Source organism: Procambarus clarkii, chromosome 35, assembly GCF_040958095.1.
Source record: "Procambarus clarkii isolate CNS0578487 chromosome 35, FALCON_Pclarkii_2.0, whole genome shotgun sequence".
In the NCBI taxonomy this organism is placed as follows: Eukaryota; Metazoa; Arthropoda; class Malacostraca; order Decapoda; family Cambaridae; genus Procambarus; species Procambarus clarkii.
The window spans coordinates 34,024,988-34,037,487 of record NC_091184.1 but is presented as its reverse complement, the minus strand read 5'-3'; the positions used below and the strand labels follow the sequence as shown (position 1 = coordinate 34,037,487).

Here is a 12,500-nt window from a genome sequence, read left to right as displayed (position 1 = left end):
CACGTGGTCCACACAAGGCAAAGTTGGATTCGGCGCCGATTCTAACATCGATTCTAACATCGAATCATTCCCGTGTAATTAATTTCACACTCTTAAGTTTCCACGGTCATCGGTTATAGTGGGGATCAAGCCCCAAGGTTGATTAATTAGCGTGATCGATCCAGACCTCGATCATTGCTCGGTGTTGCTGGTCTGGTGGTGGCAGCGTAGAGGCGACTCTAGGGTTTTGCTCAAAGCCTGGGTCACGTCATACTGGGTGTAGAATCCTAAGTCGGTCAATCGTCTTAGGACCACGTGGCGTGGAGTTGGCTTTGGTAAAAGTTTTGGAGTCCCTTGGTAGAAAATAAAAAGTAAGAATACGGGTAGAGGGCAAAGAAGGAAAGATAAGTAGAGAGGAACCTCACCCGTGTTACATCCCCAAGCCCGGCCCGAGGCCAGGCTTGACTTGTGAGAGCTTGGTCCACCAGGCTGTTGCTTGGAGCGGTCCGCAGGTCCACATATACCTGCTTGATGGGGTTCTGGGAGTTCTTCTACTCGCCAAGCCCGGCCCGAGGCCCCAGGCTTGACTTGTGAGAGTTTGGTCCACCAGGCTGTTGCTTGGAGCGGCCCGCAGGCCCACATATACCTACTTGATGGGATTCTGGGAATTCTTCTACTCGCCAAGACCCGCTCGAGTACCCAAATAAGTCACAGAGACTTTATAAATAATTTTTCCAGTGTCAGAGTAGTTAACAAATGGAATGTATTAGGCAGTGATGTGGTGGAGGCTGACTCCATACACAGTTTCAAGTGTAGATATGATAGAGCCCAGTAGGCTCAGGAACCTGTTCTCCAGTTGAGAGGCGGGACCAAAGAGCAGAAGCTCAACCCCTGCACGCACAACTAGGTGAATATCACAGAAGAAACATCCGGCCACTCTTCCCTGTCCCCTCCGGTTTGCTGTCAGGCACTCATGTACGCCTCTGAGTCTTTCCTCGCCGTGTGCACATTGAGGTGTGTACATGGGTACACGTGTACATGGGCACGGGTACCTTGTGAGGATTTTTAGGGGCTCAATGTCCCCCGCGGCCCGGTCCCCGACCAGGCCTCTTGGTTGCTGGACGGGTCAATCAAGGCCTGGTTGATCAGATATCACAGCTTGGTTGATCAGGTGCAAGGAAAGAGTGACCGCATTAGGCTTCAAGGTTTCCTCTGGTGTTTTTTTTTTTTTTTTGCTGGCAGCCTACTGAATTGGTGGTTAACAGAGTCTGCAGCGAAATTTGCATACCACAATTTTTTCCGCCATTGGAACTGTGGAGCGAATTTGCCCTGCCAACACCCACACACACACACACACACACACACACACACACACACACACACACACACACACACACACACACACACACACACACACACACACACACACACACTCACACACACACACACACACACACACACACACACACACACACACACACACACACACATACACACACACACACACACACACACACACACACACACCCATACACACAGGTGTGTATAAGATGTGCGCATCTCTGTGTGCTGTGTATGCACACAGATGTGTGCATACACAGCCATAAGATGAAGTACTTAATGAAACAGAGAGAAAGATCTAGGAGTTGATATCACACCAACCTGTCTCCTGAAGCCCACATAAAGAGAATAACGTCTGCGGCATATGCGAGGCTGGCTAACATCAGAACGGCGTTCAGGAACCTGTGTAAGGAATCATTCAGAATCTTGTACACCACATATGTAAGACCAATCCTGGAGCATGCGGCCCCAGCATGGAGCCCGTACCTTGTCAAGCACAAGATGAAGCTGGAAAAAGTCCAAAGGTATGCTACTAGACTAGTCCCAGAACTAAGAGGCATGAGTTATGAGGAAAGGCTGCGGGAAATGCACCTTACGACACTGGAAGACAGAAGAGTAAGGGGGGACATGATCACAACCTACAAAATCCTCAGGGGAATCGACCGGGTAAACAAGGATGAACTATTCAACACTGGTGGGACGCGAACAAGGGGACACAGGTGGAAGCTGAGTACCCAAATGAGCCACAGAGACGTTAGAAAGAACTTTTTCAGTGTCAGAGTAGTTAGTAAATGGAATGCATTAGGAAGTGATGTGGTGGAGGCTGACTCCATACACAGTTTCAAATGTAGATATGATAGAGCCCAATAGGCTCAGGAATCTGTACACCAGTTGATTGACGGTTGAGAGGCGGGACCAAAGAGCCAGAGCTCAACCCCCGCAAACACAACTAGGTGAGTACAACTAGGTGAGTACACACACCCACACACACACACACACACACACACACACACACACACACACACACACACACACACACACACACACACACACAGGGGCCTCGTAGCCTGGTGGATAGCGCGCAGGACTCGTAATTCTGTGGCGCGGGTTCGATTCCCACACGAGGCAGAAACAAATGGGCAAAGTTTCTTTCACCCTAAGTGCCCCTGTTACCTAGCAGTAAATAGGTACCTGGGAGTTAGTCAGCTGTCACGGGCTGCTTCATGGGGTGTGTGTGTGTGTGTGGTGTGGAAAAAAAAAAAGTAGTTAGTAAACAGTTGATTGACAGTTGAGAGGCGGGCCGAAAGAGCAAAGCTCAACCCTCGCAAAAACACAACTAGTAAACACACACACACACACACACACACACACACACACACACACACACACACACACACACACACACGTGTGCTATTCTTTTTCAAGCCGGGGTTCGATTCCCGGTCCTATACAGAAACAAACGGAGAGAGATTCTTTAACCTGATGGCCCTGTTCACCTAACAGTAAATAGGTACGTGGAAGATAGTCAGCTGTTGCGGACTGCATCCAGGGGATGTGTGTGTGTGTGAGTGTGTGTGTGTGTGTGTGTGTGTGGGTACTCACCTAATTGTATGTGCTGGGGTTGAGCTTCAGCTCTTCAGCCCGGCCTCCTAAGGTTTCCCAAAGTAAAGAAAACGGTCAATTTAAATCTTCCTTTTATGCTTTTTTAGATGGGACTCAAGGATGGGGTCTAAAACTAGCCTCACATAGGTGATATACAGTGATCTAAACGCCTCCTTATTGAAGTTTCTCAATATATATATATATATGTCGTACCTAGTAGCCAGAACGCACTTCTCAGCCTACTATTCAAGGCCCGATTTGCCTAATAAGCCAAGTTTTCATGAATTAATGTTTTTTCGTCTACCTAACCTACCTAACCTAACCTAACCTAGCTTTTTTTGGCTACCTAACCTAACCTTACCTATAAATATAGGTTAGGTTAGGTTAGGTAGGGTTGGTTAGGTTCGGTCATATATCTACGTTAATTTTAACTCCAATAAAAAAAAATGACCTCATACATAGAGAAAAGGGTTGCTTTATCATTTCATAAGAAAAAAATTATAGTAAATATATTAATTCAGGAAAACTTGGCTTATTAGGCAAATCGGGCCTTGAATAGTAGGCTGAGAAGTGAGTTCTGGCTACTAGGTACGACATATATATATATATATATATATATATATATATATATATATATATATATATATATATATATATATATATATATATATATATATATATATATATATTCCCTCCCTGGTCTTTTTCCCCTAGTTGGTATAGGGAGATAGTTTCCATTTATGGTGTACTGGCCTCTGTGTCTCATGTCTCCTGATCCCATTTCCATCACCTTACATTTGCTGTTGTTGAACTCTAGCAGCCATTTGTCGGAGCAACTCTGCAGCATGTTTAAGTCATCTTGGAGAATCTTACCATCTTTATCTGTCTCAACTCTTCTTCTTATTAGTTTAGCATCGTCTGCAAACATCGACATATATGGCTCAACTCCCGTAGACAGGTCATTTGCATAATTGAGTGTACTTTGTTGTCGTCCTGTTCTCAAATTCCTGTCTTGGAAGGGGGGGGGGGAGGGTTCTAAACTACTAGGAGCACAAGTAATTTATGGATCCTTTTTCCATCTGCCGTCAGAGACTACGGGCTCACCATAGCCCGTGCTACTTGGAACTGTTTTTCCAGGTAGCGAATCTTTAACAACAACAACATGCCGTCAGAGTCTCTGTGGTGGAGTCTACGTATGCATTTGCATTCTAATTCTCTATACGCTGGAAACACAAACCGAAATTGGGTCTATTTTGTGCTTGTTCCAACATGTAATAAAGTTGTTACAACTTGACTTAACGTGTTTATGACGTATTAGAACGTTGTTACAACTTGCTATATTGGTTGTTATAACTGGTTAGGAGGTGTTAAAACTTGTTCGAACGTTGTACCAACGTCGTAGTTTCGGTGTGTGTTTGGCGGGATAGTTCTTCAAACTACCACATCCATTTTACTAGGAGTACAACTCCCGCATTCTTGTGTTTGCTTTCTTTCTTTTCTTATTATTTGGTATCCCCCCCCCCTGGGAATATTGCATCAGAGATCATATCATTTAGTTTCGTTTCCACCATTGCAATTACCTCAGGTTCATTTTTGCTTACCCGTTCTTTTGTTTCCTCTCCCCAGTGTTTGTACACATATACCCCTCCCAGGTATGTTTGAGTATACTCACATAGTTGTGCTTGCGGGGGTTGAGCTCTGGCTCTTTGGTTCCGCCTCTCAACTGTCAATCAACATATCCTGCAGCCTTTTAACTCATGCCTCTTAGTTCTGGGACTAGTCTAGTAGCATACCTCTGAACTTTTTCAAGTTTTGCCTTGTGCTTGACTAAGTACGGACTCCATGCTGGGACTGCATACTCTAGGATTGGTCTTACATATGTGGTATACAAGGTTCTTAATGAGTCCTTACACAGGTTCGTGATGAAGGCAGTTCTGATGTTAGCGAGCCTCGCATACACCGCAGATGATATTCTTTTGATGTGGGCTTCAGGAGACAGATTTGGTGTGATATGAACTCTTAGATCATTCTCTCTGTCCGTTTCATTAAAAACTTCATCTCCCATTCTGTATTCTATGTCTGACCTGTTTCCACTGCGTAGTTTCATTACCGTACATTTACTCGGGTTTAACTTTAGTAGCCATTTGTTCTACCCTCTGAAAGATCATTTACAACATAAGAAACAGTTTGGGTCAAAGGACTGATCCCTGTGGGACTCCACTGGTACCGTCTCGCCAATCTGAGACCTTACCCCTCACAGTAACTCGCTGTCTTCTGTTACTTAGGTACTCCCTTATCCAATGGAGTACCTTCCCTTTCACTCCTTCCTGCATCTCCAGCTTTTTCACTAGCCTCTTGTGTGGTACTGTGTCAAAGGCTTTTTGGCAATCCAAAAATATGCAGTCTGCCCACCCCTCTCTTTCTTGCCTGATTCTTGTTGCCTGATCGTAGAATTCAATGAATTCTGTGAGGCAGGACTTGCCATCTCTGAAATCATGTTGGTGTTGTCACAAAGTTCCTTCGCTCCAGATGTTCCACTAGCTTTTTCCGCACAGTTTTCTCCAATAACTTGCATAATAACTAGGGACACTGGCCTGTAGTTCAGTGCCTCCTGTCTATTCCCCTTCTTGTATATCGGGACTACGTTTGCAGTCTTCCAAATTTTTGGCAGTTCACCTGTTACCAGTGATTTGTTATACACTATGGAGAGTGGCAGGCACAGTGCTTCTGCTCCTTCCTTTAGTATCCAAGGTGATATTCCATCCAGGCCTATAGCCTTTGTCACACCCAACTCTAGCAATAGCTTCCTTACATCCCCACTGGTAATCTCAAATTCCTCTATTGGTGCCTGGTTAACTATTCCTTCTCTTATCTCTAGCACTTCTTGCTCTAATGTGAAGACTTCCTGGAATTTCTTATTGAGTTCCTCACACACTTCTTTGTCGTTTGTAGTGAATCTGTCTGCCCCTATCCTCAGTTTCATTATCGGTTTCTTCACTGTTGTCTTTCTCCTGGTGTGGCTGTGCAGCAATTTTGGCTGAGTCTTTGCCTTGCTTGCTATGTCGTTTTCATATTGCCCTTCTGCCTCTCTTCTCACCCTGACGTATTCATTCCTGGCTCTCTGGTAACCTCTGCTCTCAAGTGTCCTGTTATTTCTATAGAAATAACATATGTTATTTCCCGTGTATGTGTATGTGTGTATGTGTGTGTGTGTGTATGTGGCCAGGGGGAGGGGCAGAGTGTAGATCAGGTGTATGTGAGTGTAGGGACGGTGTTAAGGAAGAAGGGAGTGTTTGTAGATGGGCGGTGGACGAGGCAGGTGACATGTGGCAACCCTGCACCCCATCATCATGGCTCCTGCCCGCGGGCACCAGCCACTAGGCTGCCCCAAGCATGCCCCAAGATGCTTCCCCGGCACCTTACTCCATTTTCCCAGTGCCCACCTTCACTCCATAGCCTCCCCTGCTCCTCCTGCTGGCACCTACACGCTTCTGAGAGGCGTGGACCGCGCCGTCTCCGCCAGAGGAACGCTGGGAAGCGTTCCTCTAGGTGGGTTGACTGGGCCAGGAGTCAGCGGTGATGCTGCCTCGCTCAGTCGCTATATTATTGTGTCTCGCCCTCGTGGAGGCTACGCTGCCTGCCGCGTCAGGTGGCAGGTGGCGTGGCTGTCACCAGCCATAATGTCGCCATATGTCTAACTCCAGTGGAGGGAGATGGCTGGCCAGGCTGGTGTGAGTGATTGTCGTGCATGAGGCAGCCTGCCCCCCCCCCCCACACACCCCCACACCCCCCCCACTCCTCAACATTCCTCAGAGGAGCATACCCGTTGTTACTGGTAGAGTTACGACTCCTCCTCTCTCCCCCCCCCCCCCCCCCACGCCTGCTCCTCCCCTCCTACGCTCACCCCCGTCCCTCCATCATGCTCCCCCGCCCCTCATCGCTGAAGTAAATCCTGTTTCACCTGCTTCCAACAGCGACAATTCGAACATGTGTTCGCGAAGAGTGTTCGGCACGCGCGTGTGTGAACCCCAGAGAGAGAGAGGGGGGGGGGGGCGCTGCTAGGAGAATGGAGGCAGTGCTCCCCCCCCCCAACTCACCCTCTTCCCTCCCTCCCCCCCCTCTTCCTCCACCACCTTCTTATCCTCCTCCTCCTCCTCCTCCTGCCGTAGAGTAGGAGGCGGCGACCGTTCACCTCTGCCAGTCCTGCACGCCACACGCACCACGCTCGCTAAAATACTAAACGCCACTATGTCCCCAGCGCCACCTGCCCGCCCCCCCCCCCCTCCTCCTCCCCCTCTTCCCCCCCCCACCACCTGAGCTAAGGTGGGCAGCGAACCCACCCTTTTCTCCCCACCCACGCCCCCCCCCCCCTTTTCTTCTTTCCCATCCATGTCCCCTCCCCCCCCCCAACCCTTCCTCACCTCACACGCCCCCTTTTCCTCTCCAACCACGCCCCCCATTCTTCCCCACCTTGTCCCCCCTCCCTACCCTCTTACTTTCCCTTCCCTACCCCACCCACGCCCTCTTCCTCCCCACCCACGCCCTCTTCCTCCCCACCCACGCCCTCTTCCTCCCCACCCACTCCCTCTTCCTCCCCGCCCACGCCCTCTTCTTCCCCATCCACGCCCTCTTCCTCCCCACCCACGCCCTCTTCCTCCCCGCCCACGCCCTCTTCTTCCCCATCCACGCCCTCTTCCTCCCCACCCACGCCCCCTCCCCACCCCTGGGGGAGGTGGTGTGGGGCCCACAATGTTTTGTGTTTAATACCAAAGGGAAATAGAATTGAGGACATTGCTACTAAAGAGGGAATTTTACTATAGAGGGAATACAGAGAACATATACGGCATACATAGACGCGATAAAGCACCTAAATTATTGGGATCGTCTCAAAGCTCTCCAAATGTACTCACTAGAAAGGAGACGAGAGAGAGATACCAAATAATATACACCTGGAAAATACTGGAGGGCCAAGTCCCAAATCTACACAGTAAAATAACAACGTACTGGAGTGAACGATATGGAAGAAAGTGCAGAATAGAACCAGTGAAGAGCAGAGGTGCCATAGGCACAATCAGAGAACACTGTATAAACATCAGAGGTTCACGGTTGTTCAACATCCTTCCAGCGAGCATAAGAAATATTGCCGGAACAACCGTGGACATCTTCAAGAGAAAACTAGATTGTTTCCTCCAAGGAGTGCCGGACCAACCGGGCTGTGGTGGGTATGTGGGCCTGCGGGCCGCTCCAAGCAACAGCCTGTTGGACCAAGCTCTCACAAGGCCGCGCTTGGGGAATAGAAGAACTCCCAGAACCCCATCAACCAGGTATTTCGTCTCAGATTGGCGAGACGTCACCAGTGGAGTCCCACAGGGATCAGTCCTTGGATCTATACTGTTTCTGATATATGTAAATGATCTCCCAGAGGGTATAGAATGTTCCACTTATTGTTTGCAGATGATTAAAAAATATGAGGAGGATTAAAAGAGAGGATGATAGTAGGAGGCTACAAGATGACCTAGATAGACTGAATGAATGGTCCAACAAATGGTTACTAAAGTTCAACTCGAGTAAATGCAAGGTCACGAAACTAGGCGGTGGAAACAGGAGGCCAGACACAGGATACCGAATGAGAAATGAAGTACTTCATAAAACGAACAGAGAGAAAGATCTAGAAGTTGATATCACACCAAACCTGTCTCCTGAAGCCCACATAAAAAGAATTACATCTGCGGCATATGCGAGGCTGGCTAACATCAGAACAGCCTTCAGGAACCTGTGCAAGGAATCATTCAGAACCTTGTACACCACATATGTAAGACCAATCCTGGAGTATGCGGCCCCAGCATGGAGCCCGTACCTTGTCAAGCACAAGTCGAAGCTGGAAAAAGTCCAAAGGTATGCCACTAGACTAGTCCCAGAACTAAGACGCATGAGTTACGAGGAAAGGCTGCGTGAAATGCACCTCACGATACTAGAAGACAGAAGAATAAGGAGAGACATGATCACAACCTACAAAATTCTCAGAGGAATTGGCAGGGTAGATAAGGATAAACTTTTTAACACGAGTGATACGCGAACAAGGGAACACAGGTGGAGACCGGGTACCCACATGAGCCACAGGGACGTTAGAAAGAACTTTTTCAGAAGTTAACAAGTAGAATGCATTATGCAGTGATGTGGTGGAGGCTGACTCCATACACAGTTTCAAATGTATGTGGTATGTGATATGATAGAGCCCAGTAGGCTCAGGAATCTGTACACCTGTTGATTGACGGTTGAGAGGCGGGACCAAAGAGCCAGAGCTCAACCCCCGCAAGCACAACTAGGTGAATACAACTCGGTGAGTACACACACACACACACACACACACACACACACATACACACACACACACACACACACACACACACACACACACACACACACACACACACACACACACACACACACATATTCCCAGGAGGCAACCCGTAGCAGCTTTCTAACTCCCAGGTACCTATTTACTGCTAGGTGAATAGGTGCATCAGAGTGAAAGAAACTTCCCATTTGTTTCTGACTCGGCCGGGAATCGAACCCTTAGGACTACGACCCCCGAGCGCTGTCTACTCAGCCGCGAGACCGTGTATGTGTGCGTGCGTGCGTGCACTTGTATCACCAGGGAGCCATCTGGTGGAACTCCCTAGGGCTGACTACATGATGTCCGTCATCCCCACTCCCACCACATCAGGGGTAGTGGGCGGGGCACCAGGAGCTAAACCCCTACTTCTCTCCAGTCAATATTAGGTAACCACAACCACCATCACCACCTTAATAATTCCTCCATCACAAGTTCAGCAAATTACAACAGGAGAAAGAATAGTTAGACTGCATCTTCTAAGACTATTGAGAGAGTACCACACGGACTCAAAACAGAGGGTCGTGGTCCAACCCGTCCTCTTAAAAATAACGTCACTTTACGCTGGTATGCGCACTATGGCCAAATTTGGACGTAATTTGAAATGAAATCGACTCACAAAAGTGACGTACTGTTCCGTTTTCTGTTTGAGTCGTCCGGCTTACTTGGCAAGTTTAGAAGAGGAAACTTTCCATTAACGTTTTTCATACTGTTTTGAAACTTCATGAGAATTTCCTGCCCACCTAACCTATCAGACGACCTTAACTTACCGTTGTTGAAAAAAAAATTCCCAAATTTATATTCATTTTTTTTTTCATTTTAAAATTACGTCCATATTCGGCCATACGGGCAAACGGCCAAAGATTGATTGATAAAGATTAAGCCACCCAAGAGGTGGCACGGGCATGAATAGCCCGTAAGTAAACGGCCAAAAGTGACGTTCTTTTTAAGAGGACAGGTTGTCAAGATGAGATGAGTCTGGCCCCTGTGAGACTGACAGACTCACGGTGGGTCAGGAAAGCTGTGGATTATACTTTAACCCCCACGTTAAGTATAGAATGGTATTAATAATATGATTAAGAATAGCTTATTAATTAATTAATAATATTAATATTAAAAATAATAAAAAAATATATTAATAATAGCAGACTAGGAAGATAAGTGATTCCATTGGTGATTCAGCCTCATTCACCAGTATGGTCACCAGTATGGTCACCAGTATGGTGACTAGTATGGTGACTAGTATGGTCACCAGTATGGTCACCAGTATGGTCACCAGTATGGTCACTAGTATGGTCACCAGTATGGTCACCAGTATGGTCACCAGTATGGTCACTAGTATGGTCACCAGTATGGTCACCAGTATGGTCACCAGTATGGTCACTAGTATGGTCACCAGTATGGTCACCAGTATGGTCACCAGTATGGTCACCAGTACAGTCACCAGTATGGTCACCAGTATGGTCACCAGTATGGTCACCAGTATGGTCACCAGTATGGTCACTAGTATGGTCACCAGTATGGTCACCAGTATGGTCACTAGTATGGTCACCAGTATGGTCACCAGTATGGTGACTAGTATGGTCACTAGTATGGTCACCAGTATGGTCACCAGTATGGTCACCAGTATGGTCACCAGTATGGTCACTAGTATGGTCACCAGTATGGTCACTAGTATGGTCACCAGTATGGTGACTAGTATGGTCACCAGTATGGTCACCAGTATGGTCACCAGTATGGTCACCAGTATGGTGACTAGTATGGTCACCAGTATGGTCACCAGTATGGTCACCAGTATGGTGACTAGTATGGTGACTAGTATGGTCACCAGTATGGTGACTAGTATGGTCACCAGTATGGTCACCAGTATGGTCACCAGTATGGTCACCAGTATGGTCACCAGTATGGTCACTAGTATGGTCACCAGTATGGTCACTAGTATGGTCACCAGTATGGTGACTAGTATGGTCACCAGTATGGTCACCAGTATGGTCACCAGTATGGTCACCAGTATGGTGACTAGTATGGTCACCAGTATGGTCACCAGTATGGTCACCAGTATGGTGACTAGTATGGTGACTAGTATGGTCACCAGTATGGTGACTAGTATGGTCACCAGTATGGTCACCAGTATGGTCACCAGTATGGTCACCAGTATGGTCACCAGTATGGTCACTAGTATGGTCACCAGTATGGTCACTAGTATGGTCACCAGTATGGTGACTAGTATGGTCACCAGTATGGTCACCAGTATGGTCACCAGTATGGTCACCAGTATGGTCACCAGTATGGTGACTAGTATGGTCACCAGTATGGTCACCAGTATGGTCACCAGTATGGTGACTAGTATGGTGACTAGTATGGTCACCAGTATGGTGACTAGTATGGTCACCAGTATGGTCACCAGTATGGTCACCAGTATGGTCACCAGTATGGTCACCAGTATGGTCACTAGTATGGTCACCAGTATGGTCACTAGTATGGTCACCAGTATGGTGACTAGTATGGTCACCAGTATGGTCACCAGTATGGTCACCAGTATGGTCACCAGTATGGTGACTAGTATGGTCACCAGTATGGTCACCAGTATGGTCACCAGTATGGTGACTAGTATGGTGACTAGTATGGTCACCAGTATGGTGACTAGTATGGTCACCAGTATGGTCACCAGTATGGTCACCAGTATGGTCACCAGTATGGTCACCAGTATGGTCACTAGTATGGTCACCAGTATGGTCACCAGTATGGTCACCAGTAACGGTCACCAGTAACAGTCACCAGTACAGTCACCAGTACAGTCACCAGTACAGTCACCAGTAGTCACCAGTACAGTCACCAGTACAGTCACCAGTATGGTCACCAGTATGGTCACCAGTATGGTCACCAGTATGGTCACCAGTATGGTCACCAGTATGGTCACTAGTATGGTCACCAGTATGGTCACTAGTATGGTCACCAGTATGGTGACTAGTATGGTCACCAGTATGGTCACCAGTATGGTCACCAGTATGGTCACCAGTATGGTCACCAGCATGGTCACTAGTATGGTCACCAGTAACGGTCACCAGTAACAGTCACCAGTAGTCACCAGTACAGTCACCAGTACAGTCACCAGTATGGTCACCAGTACAGTCACGGTACAGTTAAACCACAGTGCACACTCCAAGAATAACTGGCAAAATAA

General features: G+C 47.6%; 1 protein-coding gene across 1 annotated transcript in view; it reads right to left on the bottom strand.

The window, feature by feature from the left end:
• LOC138371181 (putative protein FAM47C) overlaps positions 1-7,714 on the bottom strand; it is a 12,368-nt gene extending 4,654 nt beyond the window's left edge. Inside the window, exon 1 of the mRNA XM_069336016.1 lies at positions 7,419-7,714. Within this exon, the coding sequence (XP_069192117.1) occupies positions 7,419-7,714 (296 nt within the window). The remainder of the gene's footprint in view (positions 1-7,418) is intronic.
• Between the last annotated feature and the right edge of the window lie 4,786 nt (positions 7,715-12,500).